The sequence below is a fragment of the Lynx canadensis genome, chromosome A1 (genome assembly GCF_007474595.2).
Source record: "Lynx canadensis isolate LIC74 chromosome A1, mLynCan4.pri.v2, whole genome shotgun sequence".
Taxonomy (NCBI): Eukaryota; Metazoa; Chordata; class Mammalia; order Carnivora; family Felidae; genus Lynx; species Lynx canadensis.
The window spans coordinates 72,181,917-72,202,729 of NC_044303.2; the positions used below are offsets into that span (position 1 = coordinate 72,181,917).

At 40.2% G+C, this 20,813-nt stretch overlaps 1 protein-coding gene across 1 annotated transcript in view; it reads right to left on the reverse strand.

Moving 5' to 3' along the window:
* The window catches only part of NALCN (sodium leak channel, non-selective), a 308,773-nt gene that overhangs the window by 30,087 nt on the left and 257,873 nt on the right, over positions 1–20,813 (reverse strand). The window contains 10 exon segments of the mRNA XM_032592429.1: positions 4,317–4,423; positions 8,389–8,493; positions 10,170–10,337; positions 11,297–11,428; positions 11,525–11,645; positions 12,144–12,200; positions 14,997–15,119; positions 15,207–15,298; positions 18,341–18,410; positions 18,847–18,948. Coding sequence (XP_032448320.1) covers positions 4,317–4,423; positions 8,389–8,493; positions 10,170–10,337; positions 11,297–11,428; positions 11,525–11,645; positions 12,144–12,200; positions 14,997–15,119; positions 15,207–15,298; positions 18,341–18,410; positions 18,847–18,948 — 1,077 coding nt within the window.

Here is a 20,813-nt window from a genome sequence, read left to right on the forward strand (position 1 = left end):
AAGTTTTAAACTTTACCTATAACTACAGAGGACTTCAATAAATCCCAAGCCTAATCCATTGTTGTAATTTTCCTGTCACCCTTCCTTGATCTGGAAGCCTGTATATAATATATAATCATATATATATAATATAATATATAATAATATATGTATATAATGTTGTATATAATCTTTTCCATTAATTAAAAAATTTTAAAAATATCATAATCTTGTCCATCCAATGGAGAAAACTAAGACATTGGTTCTAACCTTACAGTTTTGTTAATCTTCTACCTCCCCGTGAAAAGTGCCCCAAGGTCCCAAGATTGCGATAAGGAGGGTTGCTCCTTTGGGAAGAAGGAGCCCCCAGGAGGAGAGGAGCTCAGCCTGAGCCCTTGGATGTAGAAATACGGGGGGCAACACTATCCAAAATGGCCCCTCCAAGATGCTGGAAGTAGTCATGTTTCTGTTAAACTTACAAAAGTGAGATAGATTTATATTCTTCTCCTTAAAGAGCATACTCAAATTGTTTGAGCTGTAGACTCAACAAAAATCTGATCTTCTGCCTAGAATGTATCACACTATAATTTAAAATTACCTAGAAGTCAACTCCAGGTAAGCTTCCAGTGAGCTAAGGGGCTTATTTATGTAGCATCAAAGCCTTTAGCAAATCATATTACATTATTTGTAATATTATCTCCTGTTCTTTATTACATTTCAAGCTCCTAGGGATTGGGGGCCATAGCTTGTCCCCAGTAATAGTGTAATGTCTGGAGACTAGTAAGCACTCAATGAATATATCTATTGAAACTGAATACTTTTTTTTGATATCTCTTTTGCATCCCATTTTCCTATGTCCCAGACCTCTGCTTAAAACAAAACACACAATATTTGTAATATATATATTTTATACTTTTTACCAAGGTAATTTTTATCTCATCAAGTCTGAGTGATTCAGAAGAAGATGAATGTACTCATCTGAACAGAGAATATAGAAGCCTGACTATCGCCTGAATTAGGTAGTGCATATTTATAGCCTTCCTAATTACAATTATCAAAGCATTCCCTAATGCCAGTTCTCCAGATATGTTATTTTCTTAATCATAAATTTGCCAATATAAAACTATAACATCTTGGCTGCTAACTCTTGATGAGCTTACTAACAAAGGAAAATGTAAAAATTATCATAGTTATAGCTGGTGTTTATTTGACAAAAGATTTTTATTTTACCAAAACTAACCCAAGTCATGGTATTCTGGACAAATGGACAAGCATTATTGTTATGGTGTTCAAGTGATGCCCCTCTATCAGCTCATGCTTTTAAAGTGCCATTGAACTTGAAACACCAAATAATAACTTACATGAAACATTGCATTTCAGTTAATTTGGATTTTTATGGAACAAGCTGAATGTCAGAGGGTACAACTGGCAACAGGTTTACTTTTCTCCCAATACTGCCTTCCAGTGGGTTCTAGCTCCCTTCCTGACATCTTGGAGATCCCAAAGCTTTTTTGTCACTTTCAGTTATATGAGTCTCATTCTGAAAAGTCCACTTTGTTCTACATCAAACCCTTGTTCCCATAACCCATTTAAGGACCCTATCCTCAGCCTATCAGCCTGACCCATGGTTTGAGGAGGGAAGAAGAGGGCTGGCCACTCTGTTCCCTCCTCCTCTTCAGGCCACCATCTGATTCTTAACAAGATGGCAGTGGGATGCAGTTGGACGTAGAGAAATGAGGTTAAATTCCACATATCTCACACTGCTGGCCACTGGCCACTGTTGCTCTGGTCATAGCAACTATTCTTTCATGGAACCCACTGCCTGCCATGTTCCTAGTTTCTGTACACTTGATACCATGCATGTGTTGGACACACTTTGCTCTGGACAACCTGATAAAATGCCTGAATCACCCTGCCTTGGCCTCTTGCCTCTCTAATCACCCTCCCACCTCCTTGGAAGAGTCCTTTCTAGGGCTTGCTTTTCTTTTTTTCAAAAAAAAATTTAATGTTTATTTACCTTTGGAGAGAGAGACCGAGCGCAAGTGGGGGAGGGGCAGAGAGAGAGAGAGAAACACACAGAATCTAAAGCAGGGTCCAGGCTCTGAGCTGTCAGCACAGAGTTCAATGCCAGGCTTGAACTCATGAACCGCGAGATCATGACCTGAGCTGAAGTTGGACACTTACCCGACGGAGCCACCCAGGAGCCCCTAGGGCTTGCTTTTCAAATACAGACCAACCAATCCAGAGTCTACAGCCCCAACTACCTCCTTTATCAGGCTTCCACCCTTTGGGCCACTATCCACCTGCCCTGATCACCAGGCAGCAGACCACTAGGGAGAGCCCTGTGTCTCAGAGCCCATTGAAGTTACTCAACTAGCTAATCCTAAGCCTGCTTGCCCTGACTCACCCATTCCAACTCAAGGAAACCACAATAAAGGCTCTGGTCCACAGTTCCCTTTTTCCCTCTGCCTCATGACTGACCCTGGGGCTTCCCTGTGTGGCCTCCTGTGGTGTGGTTTGCCCCATAGTGGGAACTATGAGTAACAAACCAGCTCTTCAATGACAATTGTCTTTCGATCTGTTGACTTTATTATACCTCAAATTTTCTATTAATACACTAGATTCTGAAACATCCTCCAGCACCAGGGTGCCCCATTGTGTCATTCCTGCTGAGAGTAGTCTTCAGGTGACTCTCAGTTCCCATTCCCGGAAACATCCCCACAGCCTCTCCAATAGGAGCACCCCCTCCAGCACATAGCCCTTTGGAGCAGAGTTCCATCACGATGGCTCAGATCACTGGCCCGAGGCAGTGATGATTTGGAGCCTCCAACACTGATAACTCCCCTGTCAGATGGTGAAGAGCGCTTGCCTACATGAGTATCTCTTCTTGTCTCATCAATCTCTGATATCACGCAGTCCCCGTGGGGACTCACTCAGCTGGGGAGACAAGCACCCTTGACCTCTTACTAAGCAGGAGCGACCACAGCAGCGTCTACTGAATTCACTCAATTTCACGATGCTGTCTCTGAGTATATAGTGTTTTCTTTTCCTGGAGCTGGGTGATGGAGGTGGATAATCTTTTAGGAAGTTCAGCTGGGACTGGCAATGTTGCTTTCTTTGGAATATAATGAAATTTTATCTCTTAGTGACCTCAGCTTTGAAGCTTTTGCCAAAATTCCAAAACAGCAGGAAAAAAAAAAACCATTTGATGTCTTGATATAAATAAATTATGGTATAATAATGCATTTTCACCTCACAAAAAATAAACTTTTTATGTTTCTTTCATATTTTATTTTAATATAAATTAGACTTCTTTTATAGTTAGCACTGGGATAAGGATATCTTTGTGTGTTATGTACTTCCTGCTCCAGCTGAAGCCACACAGTCAAATTCATCTTTTTTTTTTTCATAATTCTTTGGTATTGAAAAAAATAAAAACCCAGTATAAGTTGTACTGAATTGTTTTTAAAAGTGAATTTCACAACAGTGAAATGCCAAAGCTGGTAGCAATGGGTCCTAAGGGTGCAACTGGGTGAAATGCAATTTCTTTTAAAGAGTTTTGACATTTCCTAGAAAACATCAATTGTGACAAAAGCAGAGTCTTTGCTGTGGTTCACTTGTTATTCTAAGAGGTAAAATGAAAAAAAAAAAAAAGAAAACAGATGACTATTTAAAAGGACAAATGAAGTTAATAGGACACTTAGTTCATCAATGAAGCCTACTGAGAGATTTCATTCATCGCCATTAGTAAAATGGATGAAAAAGAAGGTACTAGGCACTTCTAGCTTTGATGTAAGTGCTTTGAAAACTCATTTTCAGGAAAAATGAATTTTAAAGAGAAAGTTAGATATAATCATTTGTGTTACTGATTACTCCTTTCCGGCGTTTCAATAATGGAAATCCTTCCATGTAAATGTGTTTTAAAATTGAAACAGCTCTCTGATTTGGGCTTCTATACAACTGTTATGAGGATATCAGATTCTCCCTTAAAGATATAAACTCAGGACGAGTTTGGTTTTAATTTGATAGAAAATCTTTGTCTTTTAAGCCTCACTAATTTTTAATGCCATGCGAATCGAGTTACATACTTCAAAGTATTAGAAAAATAGAGGGGTGATAATCCATTAGTTACATGAAACAACATGGGACTCAGTGTACCACTTGCTCTCTCATTTACTGTATTTTTGCATCCTGTTGTAATTCAGGGCTTTGCCTTGTATTATTTAAAATCATTTTAGCACCTCTGGCAAAATTACTTTTCATGCCAAATTTTATTGATTTAAAACCTTATACTGATAAATATCGCATTCTTCAGGATCTTTTTCTGAAATGCTTACCAAACACGGGGCACCCAAAATCCAGGCTTTTTCTCTCCAGGTCTTAATTTTAAATTTAAGTTCTTGGACACGCTTACGTTAATTCTGAATATGCCGTTACAATCCTCCTAAAATAGAAGAAAACAGGTCAGGGGGAGCCTGGTCAGAAAATAAACTCCAAAAAGATAAAAGATAAGAAAGCACATTTTAACCTAGAATAACAGGTTTTTAAAAAAATATTTATTTACTTATTTTTGAGAGAGAGAGAGCAAGACAGCGTTTGCACATGAGCAAGGAATGGGCAGAGAGAGGGGAGAGAGACAGAGTCCCAAGCAGGCTCCACGCTGTCAGCAAAGAGCCTGGTGAGTGGTCCCTCCCACAAACCATGAGATGATGACCTAAGCCAAAATCGAGAGTCAGAAGCTTAACCGACTGAGCCACCTAGGCACCCTGAATAACAGAGGTTTTTATGTGATAACAGTGATGTGGGCAGCTATCCAGCAAACAGGGACAAGGACTGCAGAGATGAGTGGTAAAAATTCACGCTAGAAACATTTGCAAGTAGGCAAAGGATCTGAACAGACATTCCTTCAAGGAAGACATACAAATGGCCAATGAGAACATGAAAAGATGCTCAGTGTCATTATTCAGCCAGAAAATGCAAGTCAAAACCATGATGGGATAACACGTGCCATCCACTAAGAAGGCTATCATCAAAAATCAAATAAACTTTGACGAGGTTGTGCAGAAATTGGAATCCTCCTACTACAACCCTTACACACTGCTGGTGTGAGTGGAAAATGCTACAGCCACTTTGGAAAACAGGTCCTCAAACAATCAAACAAAGAATTACTTGAGGACCCAGAAATTCCACCCCTAGGTATTTATCCAAGAGAAATGAAGACAGATATCTACATGAAACTTGTACATGAATGTTTATGTCATTATTATTGTAAATAGCATTAATTATAATAGCCAAAAGGTGGAAATGATCCAAATGTTCATAGTGGATGAATAAATTACATCAATAAAATATGGTGTATCCATGCAATGGAATATTTTTCAGTCCTACAAAAGAATGAAGCACTGACCTACGCTACAACATGGATGAACCTCGAAAACATTACGCTAAATTAAAGAAGTCAGCCACTAATGATCACATGTTAGATGATTCCATTCATATAAGAGTCAAAAACAAGGAACTCTATAAGGCAGAAAGTAGTTTTGTGGTTGTTTTGCGATGGGGGTGTCAGGAGTATAAGGGTGAAACTTAAAAGATAATGTTTCTTTTTGAAGTGATAAAAATGCTCTAAGCCTGGGGCACCTGGATGGCTCAGTCAGTTGAGCATCCAACTCTTGATTTCAGCTCAGGTCATGATCTCACGTTTCATGGGATCAAGCCCCACATCAGGCTCCACTGCTTGGGATTCTCTCTCCCTCTCTCTCTCTCTCCCTCTCTCCCTGCCCCTCCCCCGTTCGTGCTCTCTGTCTCTCTCTCTCTCAAAATAAATAAACATTTAAAAAAATGTTCTAAGCCTGACAATTGTAAAACTCTGGATATGCTAAAAACTATTGAATTGTACACTCCGAGTGGGTGAATTGTGCAGTATGTGAATTATATCTCCAATAACATTGTTTTTAAAAGACTTTAAAACTAAAACATGAGTAAGAAGATTTTCACTCATTTTCTGTCTTTATTCTTCTTTTTGTTTTATCTTTGTTTCTTTGCCTGTGATTGTCATGTTTTGAACCTAAACCCCTTTCCTGGGTATAATGTGTATACACTTGGGATATATCAACGGAACTTCAAAGTCTAACCTAGTTAAAGTCACCTTCAACCTTCAGCCTTGCGTCCTCCCAGCTTCCCGGTTTCTGTCCATGGGCCAGCACCTTGTCGGCCCCCAGCATCAAGATGCAGAATTGTCTATGGCTTTCCCCATCCCGCTTGGGCCTCATCTCCATTCTTATTTCCACTAGTTTAGTGAATACCAATATTACTTCTCTTTGGATTGCCAGTAAAATTCCTTAGAATAAAAAGCCTTCTTACACCAATGATATCCCTTTAACTTAAAAAGCGTGGACAAACTTACCTACAATAACCCAAAGATAAACACAGTTGACATTTTGGCATTTATATTTCCAGTTTTTTTTCCTATGCGTATATGTGATCGTACAGTTTTTACTCTTCCATAGCCCACTTTTTCAGTTAAAATATATTGCAGTTAAGTTCTCATAGTAACCCTACACATTCATCTGCAACATTATTCCTGTTGGCTGTGCTGTGGTGTATCAAATAGAGGCCCCATGATATATTTGGCCTCTTGGCCTCTTCCAGTTTGTCTTTCTGAGCCCATGGGAGCCCAGCTTTGAGTGGGTGAGGCTGTCTGGCATCCTGGTGAAAAGCAAGGAATTTGGGGCCATGCTGCCTTGACATGAATCTTAGCTTCCCCATTTATTTTAGGGTGACCTTGGACAAGTTCTTTATCCTCTTTGTACTTCTATCCTTAGCCAGGTCTGGGTATGAGCAGAGAGTGTAAAATCACAATGCTCTTAAGCCGTTATTAATATACTGAGTCCTGCAAAATTCCTCGTAGGTTTCATCTTGAAATGTTGTTGTCATCTTTTCGGCCTCTATTCAGTGGGAATCTAAACTAACCCTTCTTGGCTTACCTGAGCTTGTGGATTAACTCATCAGTTCTTTATTACCTCCTTCGTTAGCTAATTTGATACATCATGACCTTTATGCCATGTTCCTTGTTATGTCTTCTCAAGTTTATCGAAGTTCCTGGAACGTCTGGAGACACAGGTGGTGTCTCTTCTGCTCTGCCACTTACTGAAATCCTCACTATTAACATAATTGATAATGTACTTTGATTGGGCAAAGATGCATTTTATAACCATCAGAGAATGAATAATTTTTACAGTCAGTAGCTCTGAAAATGTAGAAATTTTCTTACTGATGTAAAATCTGTATTAGACAGCCATATTTGTTGGAAACATAGAAATAGGTATTATAGTTCAGCTGTATTAGGCCTTTTGAGTATGTGCATCTTAATGGACATAAGGCGTTATTTTACCTGGATGAAAGAGGAAATGCTTTCGCTGTTTGTACGTTAGCAGTACTTGGATCACTTCATGAATCTACTTGAATATAGGGCAGAATCCTAAGGGAAGGCACACTGGATAGTGTAGCAGTGATGGCTGATTGTAACCACACTCATCCTGTTTTTCTGCAGGACACATCACTGAGCCACCTGTTGCATTCTCCCACCTGCCTCGGGAGGCCAAGCTCTTGCTGGTGAAATGTGTGTTGAAGGGAGGTGTGCTGCTTTTGGCCCTGACCGTAACCCTCAGGCATGGAGGGAGTTCTGTGCTCTTCTCTGCCAGCTGAACAGAGAAGACATTGAAGACAGCAAAGGGTGGACACACAAAGAAGGAAGACAAAAGGAACTTGAGGCTCTGACAGGTCATTCAGAGGAGAGCTGTCCACCTTATTCAAGATGCAATGTATTCACTCCATTATGTTCAGCAAATGAAACCCTGGGGTCACCCAGGAGCTGGCCTCCACTTACTAACACTGATTGAAGAAAGATAAGGCAAAGGGCAGTAGCGGAAGAAGCAAGCTTGGGTCTTTGTTAGCTGTCTTATTGGGGAAGATTCTGGACTTCCCAATGAAGAGAATGATGGAGTGAGAAGTAATGAGCAGTGGTATGACAGTTAAACTTTGCCTCTTGTCCTTTCTGGGGGGCTGTTTGCTGATATGTGAGAGGATTAAGTTAGGGAAGCCCAAAGGGAGAGTGTCCGAGCCTCACAGCTACAAGCATCTGGAATTGTGAGTGGCTATTCCAAAGGTGTCAACAGAGGTTCCACACTGGAACAACAGAAGACAATAGAATAATCTGGAATGTGCTTTTAATCCCACAAACCTGTGCTAGCCAGAAGAAACAGACTGCCTCCTTTAAGCAGAAGGGGTTGGTGGAGAGAGAATTCTGAGTCTTACGTGGGGGTTATCAACGTAGTGTCAGCACATGTTTACCAAGGGGTGGTGAACTACTCAATTTTTTCTCCCAAAAGAAAGAAAGCAGTAACTTACCCTTCTAATAATGTTAGGATCATTGCACTTTGCCAGTTTTCCCGCAAAAAGCTGAACTCCAAAGCTTGCAAAAACAAGCATTAATGTCAGCAAAAGAATGGAGACCTGAAAAAAAAATTGGTGAGACATCATATCTCCTGGTAAAAAATTAAACAGTAGGCTTGATTTGAACAGTGATAGGGACACAACTTTTTGGAGAACATGGTATGAAATTCTTGGTCTTTTCATGATGTTATTTAACTTCTCCACCACAGGTCATTCAATTAGCCTTGCTGAAATGTTAAAAGGAGGGAATTAACAACAGGTTTTGGATTTTCAGAATAAAAACATATGACTTTCATGCAGGAAAATGGGCTAAGGTATTTTTGATATGGCTTAGGGTTTTCTGATTTTGAAATCTACATTAGTGGAACAAAAGAAAAATGTTTAAATAATTATATTTCCCCTATTTTCTCAAAATGAATTCCTCTCCTTATAAGCAGAGCATAAATTAGAGACAGAGAGGTTTTGCTTTCTTGTAAGCAATGAGGGCACACAAAAGTGCTATACACAGAGGATTGAGATCATGGAGTCCTAAGAAGTAAGTCTGTTAATTGGTGCTCCCTCTGCTGGATGGTGCCTTGGTCTCAGCACAGAAAAGTGGCAAAGAGTAAAACACTGAACAAACCACTGATCTGTGCTGGTTGAATAATCTAAACATATATCTTCAATATACTAAAATTCTACAAAAACATCATCAGGAGAAAGGCACAAATACATTCTCTGCTAAATTCTATCAGGGCTCCACGATGCATATACATTAGCTGTCAGGTGATGACATCCTTTTTTCCTTCATTTCCAGCTGTGTGAAAAGCCACCATGTTATGGCTTTAGCACAAAGAAAATGTGAGATTTCAAATATGTCTTTTAAAAATATCAACAACTCTATGCCTATGGAAACATCGCAACCTGTCTTTAAAATACCTTAGAATCAACTGTAACTACAACTGTTCTCTCCCCATAGGTGTGTTTCTAGAAAGCACGATGTAAAATAAGCTTATGTAAATTAATTCAGGATTTCCATGCATGAGCAGAACTCATCAATAATAAAAAGAACCCTTTGATCACTCCTTTGTAAGGCACAGATCCTTCTGTAACAGATTGCGAGCAATGAGCCTCCTACTCATTGCTTTTCTGCAGCCCAGCTCTTCTAAGGCCCTAAATCAATGCTCAACTAACAAGGTTTTCTCCTTCGATCACATTTTTAGTATTATTACTGTATCCTGAGGTTACTTAAAGTGGGGTATACCTGTATGTTACTTTTTTTTAAGTTGTTTTATGTTAACACTCCAAAGATCAGAGACAGTGTCTACACTGTAAGAAACTAGGGACGTACAAAATGAAATAATAAGCCCAAATCTATTAACTGCTAATATTTGTGCAGTAGGTGGTGTTGAATCTCACCTTTAATTTCTAGATAAGGAAACTGAAACTCAGAATAACAATTAGGGTCATGAGTTAAGAATGGAAGTATTAGCAAATTCTACCTCTGGGATTCTTGCTTTCATTATACTTTTACTAAAAACGTTCATCGAATAAGTTATATCAAGAAAATATACTGACCAGTCAGAGCATCCATGGGTAAAGTTTCTGACTGTGTGTTGTGTTTTGTTAGTGCCTTTCTTGTCCTCTGGCAATGAATAAGATTGTACTTACCCTTGGCAAGCGAGGGTGTCCCCTCATTCACTACATTACAGCGTGGGGCTGTGTGAGTGGGAGGCAAAAGGGTAAATGTAACACACCAAGAAAATTTCCTTGAAGCCGCTGAAAAGTTCTCGAACAACTTTCCTCATCTGGGGCACCAGTTTGAATATCCGCAGAGGTCTCAGGCACCGAAGAACCATTAAAAGTTGAGCTCCTGATTCAGCAGGCACATTTTGAGGCATCCAACAAAGAAATATCAAACTCACCTGGGAGGGGAAAATAATCCCTAGAATTAATCCCTAGAATTAATATCTTTCACTATCTACACTTTCTGAGAGCCAAGTGCATACAACTTTCCTTGAGCAGAGATTCCACATAGCATGTAGGACAAGCTTTCACTACATATATATGCAATCTCTTAACTCTGATCTCTCAACCCAATATCGACCTGTTAGTGGCCCCACAGGAAAGTCATTAGCTGTACACAGAAATGAAAAGCGGGTGTCCACACTGTGGGTGCATGTACCCCAGTGCATTCTGCACCTTATTTTAACTTACACATGGGAGGCTCAGATTGAAATTCCTTTGATCAAGGATACTAAACTTCATGCTTGACCTGATTCTCACTATTTTACTGATGATCTAAAGATACTACATGTTAACGGTCACAATTCTCCTTGTTATGTTGGAAAAGACATTGATTTTATGCCTTCTTGGACATACAGAAAAAATGAAATTTCTTTGAGTTCCCTTCCTATGGTTTCCCAATTTAGTTTAACTGAACAGTTGAATGGTCATCTTGTCTAGGCAGATATTTTGTGTATAGGAATTGAAAGAAATTGGAATTGAAAGTGTCCAATCATACTCACATTAGGTTGCTTTTAGCAATGAGGAGCTCATCAATCAATTATATGGTGTAGATTTTTTTTCCTTATGGGAGCCACAAGATTTCAGGGTGCGAATAAGATTTCTCAGACCTTATTAATGTATGTCTTACATGTGTATTAATGTGGTTGATGTATGTGAACCATATCCATGGACATTTTTAATGCTTTTTATTTAGACTTTACATGCATGCCCTTCATTTGCCTGCAATAGATGACCTAAGAACTCAGTAATGGCATCTAAACCTCTGGGACTCACGTATCTTTCTCTTGTACTGAGAAATGCAGGAGAGTTCACAAAACCATGACATCTTACATTTAGGAAATAACTAGAGACTTACAAGATATATAAATATGTCCATGACTCCACCAAAGTCCCTGATGACAGCAGTTGGAGTGAAAAATAAGCCATCTGCCATAATCTTCAGATTAAGCTCGATACTCATGAATATCACAAACACGTACTCAGCAATCTGAAATGGGCAAGAGGCAGCTGGGTCACCAACAAGGGGAAAACTGGAGCCCAGTTGTTGTCTGCTGAGCTGTGGGCTGAGATTTGGCATCCATACCTGCAAAGTCGGGGCATGCATGACTCTTCGAAAGGGGGACTCAAACATCATAGAAATGCAGGAACAGATGGTTACGATGATCATGACCCAGTCCAGGTAGGTCACCAATCCCAGCAAATCACTGCCAAAGACCAAACAAAACCGAGAAACAACTGTTCTAGGGAAGGCTGTGCGAGTCAGAGATGATCCTTCTGTGATTCTATAAGCAGGACTGGCGTTTTTTAAAAAGCAAATGTTTATGTATTTATTTTTGAGAGAGAGAGAGAGAGCGAGAGAGAGAGAGCATGCACATGCTTGTGTGCATGAGCAGGGGAGGGGCAGAGAGAGAAAGAGGGAGAGAAAATCCCAAGCAGGCTCCACACTGTAAGCACAGAGCCCGACGTGGGGCTCAGTCCCATGAACTGTGTGAGATCATGACCTAAACTGAGATCCAGAGTCAGACACTCAACTGACTGAGCTACACAGGTGCCCCATGACTGGCATTAAAAAAAATCCCTAATTATCTATTTCACAGCACGATATGGCAAGAAAATACAGGTAATCTTTATATTTTTATGCAGCATAAAATAGTATATTGAAAATTCAAATGTGCACAGAAAACAGACTTTGTAATGCTTACTAAAGTTGATGGTACTTTGTATTTTTCACAGCTCCTGTGACAGGATCTGTTTTAGATCTGCAAGAGAGAACAAACACAAAATTCTGCAGCATAGCAAGCATAATTTAGCAGCATGATATTTATAAACATCTTATCTACCTAAAATTTCTTTTATATCCTCTATAAAATTACATTATACAGGAACTGTGCCTTTGGAAGGCAGAGAGCATTAGATGAAAGAAAAAGCAGGAGGGTTTGCAGCTGATGCTTGTGAAAGTAATTGAAAATTCTCAAAATATTTGATTTTAGAATTCATGACTCCATTCAACAATTTCTTTTTTTAATGTTTGTTTATTTTTTTTTGAGAGAGAGAGAGTGAGCGAGCAGTGGAGGGGCAGAGAGAGGGAGACAGAGAATCCCAAGAAGGCAGCACACTCTCAGTACAGAGCCTGACGTGGGGGTCCATCTTGTGAATCTCGAGATCATGACCTGAGCTGAAATTAAGAGTCAGACGCTTAACCATCTGAGCCACCTACATGCCCCTCCTCCGTTCAACAACTTTTTTTTTTAAATGTCTATTTATTTTTGAGAGGGAGAGAGACAGAGTGTGGGGGTGGGGTAGAGAGAGAGAGAGGGAGACACAGAATCTGAAGCAGGCTCCAGGCTCTGAGCTGTCAGCACAAAGCCCATGAACTGTGAGATCACGACCTGAGCCGAAGTTGGATGCTCAATCAACTGAGCCACCCAGGAGTCCCTCAACAATTTTTGACATGGATATGACAAAGTAGAATTTTGACTTCCATTTAAAAACACTCAGTTAAAATCTCGGCCTTAGCAGTTCAAGGATTTTCCTCATGATTATTCAATTAAATCTCCAGAAATTAAATTGAGCTCTTCCTAGTGTATTTAACTGTGATCTTGTTGAGTGATTTACGTAGGATTTCTTGGTGTCCCCACTTTTAAGTTTTACTTTCTAGAAGCCCATAACCAACTTCAGTGAAGTCCCAGACAGTGTGTGTGTGTGTGTGTGTGCATGTGTGTGTGTGTGTGTGTGTATGTGAGCTCCCGATTAACAAGTGTTTCTCAGTCCTTATCAGCTGCTGTGCTGACAAAAGGAGAGTCAGTCCACACTAAATGAAGTGGAGAATTAGCAATTAGATGTTAGCATGGAGGCAGCCAACAGGATAATTCCAGATGAAACACTCACTTGGGGAACTGATCAAATCAACTCTAAACTACTGGCTTCTTTCTTTACTTTGTGAACACTCAGGGAAGTATTTAATCATTATCATTCAGGTGCTTTAAACTGTGAGGGTCTTTCTAGAACAGCAGAGAGAACACTAGATTGGTAGTCAGAAGAGAGCCTTGCACTAGCTCACGTTCCCAAGAAAAGCCCTTAACCTCTACTGCTCTAAGTGCTCTCCTCTGTTGGAGGGGGGTGGGTACAAATGACACCAAATGGTTCACGAGGTGCCCTCCAGCTCTGAAATATTACCACACTGCATTAGTTTCCTAGGGCTGGTGTAACAAAGTACCAGACTGAGTGGCTTAAACAACAGAAACATTTTCTCTCAGTTCTGGAGGCAAGAAGCCTGAGATGAAGGTGTGGGCAGGGTTGGTTGATTCTGGGGGCCGTGAGGCAAGGACCTGTTCTAGGTGTCTCTCCTTCGCTTGTGGATGGCTGTCTTTTCCCTGTGTCTTCACATTACTCCCCTCTATAGGTAGTCTGTGTCCAAATTTCCTCCTCTTTTTTTAAAAAAAATTTATGTTTATTCATTTTTGAGAGAGACAGAGCATGAGCCGGGAAGGGGCAGATAGAGAGGGAGACACAGAATCTGAAGCAGGCTCCAGGCTCTGAGTTGTCAGCACAGAACCTGATGCGGTGCTCAAACCCATGAACTGTGAGATCATGACCTGAGCCAAAGTCCAACTGAGACACCCAGGCGCCTCCAAATTTCCCCCTTATAAGGACAGCAGTCATATTGGATTAGGGCCCACCTTAATCATTTTATTTTAATTTAATTACCTCCTTAAAGAGGCTGTTTCTAAATAAAGTCACATTCTGAGGTACTAGGGGTTAAGGCTTCAATATATGACCTTTTTTTTTTTTTTTTTTTTTGGCAGGAGGATACACACAATTCAGCCCATAACACATAATGATTATCATATGTTACTAATAATGGCATCAGGGAAGTTACAACCACTTAGAGGGAAAGCCTTCACACTTCCTCTGGGACTCTTAAGGTCTTCAGGGTATTTACTAAAGTTACGCAGGACAAAAATTCCATTTTATCCACTAGGCTGTCTGCTAAAATTGGCTTGGGTCCTCACAAATGCAGTGTCCTCCGTGTTGACCACACCGACAGACTCTTACACATTTCTTCCATGTGAGTAGGGACAGAGACATCAGCCAGCGGGTTTTTATCTCATAAGAGTTGGTAATGGAAGTACTCGTCAACTTTATTTCTGTTTTACATTATTCTAGAAGAAACTAATTAGGGTATTTTGACAACACAGAAACTATAAGTCTAAAGGTGTGGGCAATGACCTTCCCTGTGTCATTCAGCCTACCCTTTGGTTTGGTATTTCTAAAACAATATATGGAGTTAGTAACGCTGATATAAACATGAACAAATAAAAATGGCTGTTCAGAGCTTCACAAACGTGAGTTTTATATAAATGTGAACTACTTGCAACCTTTGTTTGTTTTCCACCTGGTCGGCCGCTCAGCAAAGGAGGAGCAGCATGATTAATTAGCCCACAGTTTATTTTGTGACCCCATTAGGATTACATGTTCCTTCTTCCTTGTATGACAACCCCCCCTGCTGTTTGTATGACTCAGGCCAACACCTGGCTGAAATGGAGTGTACTTACGCATTGAAGCGTGCCCGGACCACCACCCGGCAGAAGTTTCTGAACCTGTGCTCCCGTCCAACTATGAACAGTGGCTTGTCGAAGTATGGGTGATTCTCTCTCAGCTCCTCTTCCTGCACTTTCCTTGAAGGGGAAATTGATGTACAGTAAGGCTAAGGGAAAGGTTGCCATCCAGAAACGAGAGATAAGAAACACCGTAGGACCCCGTACCTTTTCATTTCCGCTTGTTCCTTTTTTTCCTGGATCATCTTTATTTCACTGTCTTCTCTTTGTGCATTTCTATATCTCACTGTATTGGAATGCTAGAAATATAATAAAAGGGGCATATAAAAATGGAAGATTTTTCTGAAGGCCTGAAAATATCACTTACAAGAAACTGAAAGAAATACCTTTATTTTAACATATACATTTTTAGTGGCCACAGTCATCTTAGCAAGGGTATTTTTTTTTCCTTCTAAAGGGTATTTTTTTAAAAATAGAAATATTTATTGAGAACCTATTATGTGCCAGGCCGTGTTGTAGTGCTGGGGGTATGGCAAAAGGCAAAAATAAAGGATAAAACCCAGCTCTGTGGGGCTAATGTTCTAGTCAGGTAAGACCGATAAAAATTCAAACACAATATGGGGAGAGTTAGAAAATGTTTGGTGTTATGGTAAAAAGCAAAGGGGACAGAGAGTGCTAGGAGGCTCCAAGTTTAAATCTTTTTTTTTTTTTTTTTTAAAGCTTGTCCATTTATTTAGAGAAAGAGTGTGTGGGAGGAGCAGAGAGAGAGGGAGAAAGGGAATCTTGAGCAGGCTCTGCCCTGTCAGCACAGGCTCGATCTCACAAACCATGAGATCATGACCTTGAGCTGAAACCAAAAGTCAGACGCTCAACAGACTTAGCCACCCTGGCGCCTCTAGAAGGCTCCAACTTTAAACAGGTCATAGCAGACCTCAATAAAAAGACGTTATTTGAGTGTAGGCTGGAAGGATATGCAGGTCGCTGTGTATCTGCAAAAATGTGCTCTTCCAGAGGAGAGGTGGGTCTGCCTGTGTGCGGCCCAGCCAGCGTGCCGTGTGGGTGAGCGTCCACATGGTAGGAGACAATGAGGCCAGAAGGGTGGGAGAGGGCCTGGGCATGTAGGACCCTGACTCTGATTTTCACTCCCTGGGAGATGGATGGCCATTGCTCAAATAACCTGATAGATATTATCACAACTATTCCTTAGATTTAATTATCTGTATCTTCTATCATTTGGAATAAGTGAGACAACTGAAGCTCTGTTTTAAATTGCTTCTGTTATGGAGGAAATGACATCAGGGGGGATTTCTTAGGAAATTAGCAGAACTTCATAACCTTTTGCTGTGGAGAAGATGGGGGATGGGTTTTCATTATATGCCTGTGTAGAAAAGAGCATAAAAAGTCTTTGAAGAAGAACTAAGCCTCTGGAATTGAGACTATTCAGGGCCTTTTGTTGTGTATACTTAAACACATATTTTCAAAGCTGTGCTCTAATTTGGTTCTTAAGTAGACTATATATTTCTACTGAATCACACTGAAGGGAAGTGCTTTGAACTAGTGTTGCCTCTCTGAATTCTCTCCTAGAAATCTTCTCCATGCAACATGCCTGGTCCTCAAATTATATGTACACAGGCCATGTGTTGGATCCGATCACAATTCCATGCAGATAATATGGTAGATCATATCAGACAGAGCTCTGCCTTAAAAATCATGGCGCTAACAGATGTGTCTGCCAATTAGAACCTTGTAAATTGGGTAATGATGGTATCAGGTGTTCTCATCACCAACGTCTTCCATTGTCAATTGTGCCTGGAACACTTAAGAGAGTTTACTCTAAGGCAGAAGTTTCTACAGATTGAAAGCAGTTGGATTATGCTGGAAACTCCAGAAAATCTTAACAATAAGAGATAAAGTGGTAAAAAAAAAAAAAAAAAAAAAAAAGACAAGCAAAACCCCAAAACCCCTAAGGCTTGCTACCTTTCTCTTTCTAGACCTCCTTTCTCAAACACCATCCTTGGCTCTGAACATTCAGGACTCTGCCAATTTAGCCAGACTCAACTTAAGACCTGTATTTTAATGAGGACTCCAGTAATGATAATTACTTAATGTGTACTTTTCAAGTCTCTTTTAGAAATCGGCATGATACAGCCGCTTGCGAGTCTAACCCAGAGGTTAGAGTTCTGGTTGCGTGGGTTTCCCTGGGTTTTCATGTGGCTTGTTTTTTCCCTTCGTTCGGGTCTCTGGTCTAATACAGAGGCGCCAACACTGACCATCTTCTCTAGAATTTCCTGCCCCCAAATCTCCATCTTTGGTTTCTATACATTATTTGATTGTTGTTTATAGTACAGAGCAAAACTGTCACAGCAATGAAGACATAATGGGCAATAAGTTAAAAACACCCCCAGAAATGATTATATATTTGTTTCCTTGTTTAGTTTTTGTCTCTTTTCCCTGGAATGTAAGCTTCGGGAAGGCAGAAGTTTTGTCTTCTTTCCCCACTACTCCTCATCACTTAGAACAGGGCCTGGCACATGATAAGCACTTGGTAAATATTTTTTGAGTCCATTAATAAATAAATGAGTGACATAGTGTCGAAGGACAAAGAAATTCTTGGGAAATATTATACAGTCTTTGACAGAAAAATTCTTCTATAAATCACATTTTATTTCTTAGTATGTAAAGCCCTGAAATTAGACACTGGCTCTAGATTCTGGAATATTTGGAAATCAGTAAATGTTTAAAGTTTATGATACAAATCAATTCTATAAAATGCTTTAAGTGTTTTTTTAATGTCTGTTAAATGCAACTGACACATCACTTTTGTATTGTCATCTTTATTATTTATATTTTTGAATTTTTAAAATTTTTTAAAATTTATTTTAGGGGGGGAGAGAGAGAGAGAGGGAGAGAGCATGAGTGGGGGAGGGGCAGAGGGAGAGCGAGTGAGAGAGAGAAAGAGAGAGAGAGAGAGAGAGAGAGAGAGAATCTCAAGCAGGCTCCACACTCAGCATGGAGCCTGATAGGGGGCTTGATCCCATGATCCTGGGATCATGACCTAAACTGAAATTGAGAGTCAGACGCTCAACCGACTGAGCCACCCAGCCTATCTTAATGAAGACATGTGTTTTGTGGGATGTCTGGATTTTTGTACAGTTAATGGTCACTCTTCTGTACTGTCCATTGAATTTGCTTCCTGAGTTTCCTGATTCCCTCTGGCATAAAGTCTTATGGAGACAGGACAATGTGACAGAAGGACACAAGTGCTGGAATTGTCTAAACAGTCATCGAAATGAATTTTCATAATCATGCTTCCCAAATCCAAAGCATTGCTTAGAACTTACATCTTGAGTCAGGGTTTCAAGAGATTTCCCTCTGCTGATCCTCTGGCTGTTGGATCCATGTCTTAGTGATCTAAAACAACCACAACCAACAGATCGATACATCTAAGACCAAATTTTGACTTTCAAGCAATGACCATTATGAGAACAAAATAAATCAACTTTTCTGTTAATAACACACATCACAATAACACACATCACAAATACTTATTATCTCTTTTCAGCAGAAGCTTTAGTTTATTCAAATGTTTTTGATCCCATCTAGAAATTTTCAGAATTTTTCCTTCTGATCTTAAAAGCAAGAATTTGGCCATCACCAAGGAAAAGGTTTTTGCGAGATTTTTTTGAATCTTTGAAACTGATTGTGAGTTTCATCATGGTTGCCATTAGCAAACAGAACAAAGTTCCTCACCCACGCCTGTCTGCTAACCAGGGCTGCGCACAGAGAACATTTCCTGTAAAACTCCTTTCCTTGGTTTCTCTGCAGCCTTGTCTCCCAGTATATTTACCTGCGCTCTTGGCGGATATGATGCTGCACACTGAGAATTGACCTTTCCTTTGCTGGCTGCCCCTCAAATGATCCGCTCAGCATGCGCTGTCGAGTGCAAGCTCTAGGAAAAAAAAAAAAAAAGGAGCCTGAGATAAATGCATGATCTGTACACTTGGGATGAATAATACATAACTGCTCATTATTCTTATTATTTTTAAGGAAACACCAATGATAAGGCAAAACACAGCAAATGACCCATAACCGTAAAGGAAAATGGGCTTGAGGCTCTGTGTCAAGAACACTTACAAAGCAGAACTGTCAGAGCTTCGCGGTGGTGCTAGAAAATAAACAGAAATCTCCTGCCCACCACGACCTGCCTCCCCCTACCCAAGGGGAGAGCTGCCATCAGGATTCTGCTAGCGGTAGGGCCAGCCTAACCATAGGTAGGCATGATGTTGGTTTTGCATTTAGACAAGGAGGTTTCTAATAACAGCCCTCTGGGGAAGGATTTGTCCACCCAGGCCTCTGGGATGATAGAATACATGTTCCAAGGAGATTTTGCAGAACTCCAGGACAATAGGAAAGCATAAAGTTAGAGGCAAAAGTTAGTGGTAAAGAGAAGTAATTACAGCTGTGATTAATACCTAAAGAAACCTCAGTCTAAAGTCTATGGCTTACAGGTAACCAGTTACTACTTTCTCTGGAATCATGAAACTCTGATGCTTTTTTAAGGCATTCCCTCTTTAAACCATACCTAGGCTGGTATAGTTTCAGATTTGCTAATGAGGGAAGACAATTGGGTGACTCGACACTTGGAGTGTGAATGATTTGAAGAGAAAACAAAATTCCTTTTCCAGAAAGTTCTCTCCAACTGGAACTTACAACGATTCCCTTGATGTAGCAGTCAAGTGGAAAGAAAATAATACAGGGGACTCGGAGGCCTGTGTTCCACAGGCGACACTGTCACGGACTAGTTGAGTGACCTTTGGGCTTAGTTTTCTTATTGGTAAAGTGAGGACATGACCTTGATCTCAAAGAAAACTCACAGACCTCCAATGCAATGATTTTATGATATGCAAATCTTATGATGTTGTATTTATTCAACACTTGAACACATAACTTCTGTCATTGCTTTACATAAAACTTTCATATTTACGTTTTCTAAAATGTGTATCTAGATTGACTTTGAATTATATCATCACTGTCTCGGAGTTAAGATCTTCAAGAAAAAGATCCATTTCTGTTTAGCATACTTTTAAGCAGCTCTTATGATATCATGTGTATATTCAAGTAGCTAAAAATGCTTTTGATGCCAATGAAGGTAATTATGGTAAATACCCATGAAAATCATGCAAATCCGATGGATGGAAAGGAGTTACAGGAAGCAACTCCCACCCCCTCCCCCACCCCAAATCACTCTTCTTAGTTCAATAAGCACATGGACCATTTTGAGATAAAATCCAGAGTCAAAATCTTATAAAAAACCAAGGATTTATGGCAGTGATAGACCGTGCTTAGTTCCATGACTAGAATGGTGTCGCATAGGAAGGTGCATTTATAAGTTAGGCTCAATTCACAAAGGTTTAGCACGATCTCATATTATGTATACTAAGATTTGTTTTTCAGACTAAGGACTGCAAATCATGAAGCATCCTGAGCACATCCATTTGGAGAAGAGTGTTATCCTGGCATAGATCTATAGATCCCTCCTATTTGTGTAAACGTCAAGGCTTAACCTATAGCCACTGTCTTAGTAACCTTTATTTTTTGTCACAAGACTCCCCGCTAAAGCAGTTGAGCCCTTAGGCCTTAAATACAAAACACATACAACTTGATTACAGTATACAAGTTTGAGCTGGCCATCATCCGTGCTACGTCTGAAGTGGAAGAACTTCTCTGGCCTTGAGCTCCTGTGATAAGGGACTGCTGGTGTCTGCCCCACAGCCCAGTGTGAGCAGGCCCAGGCATTCTTGCTGGGAAAGAGTT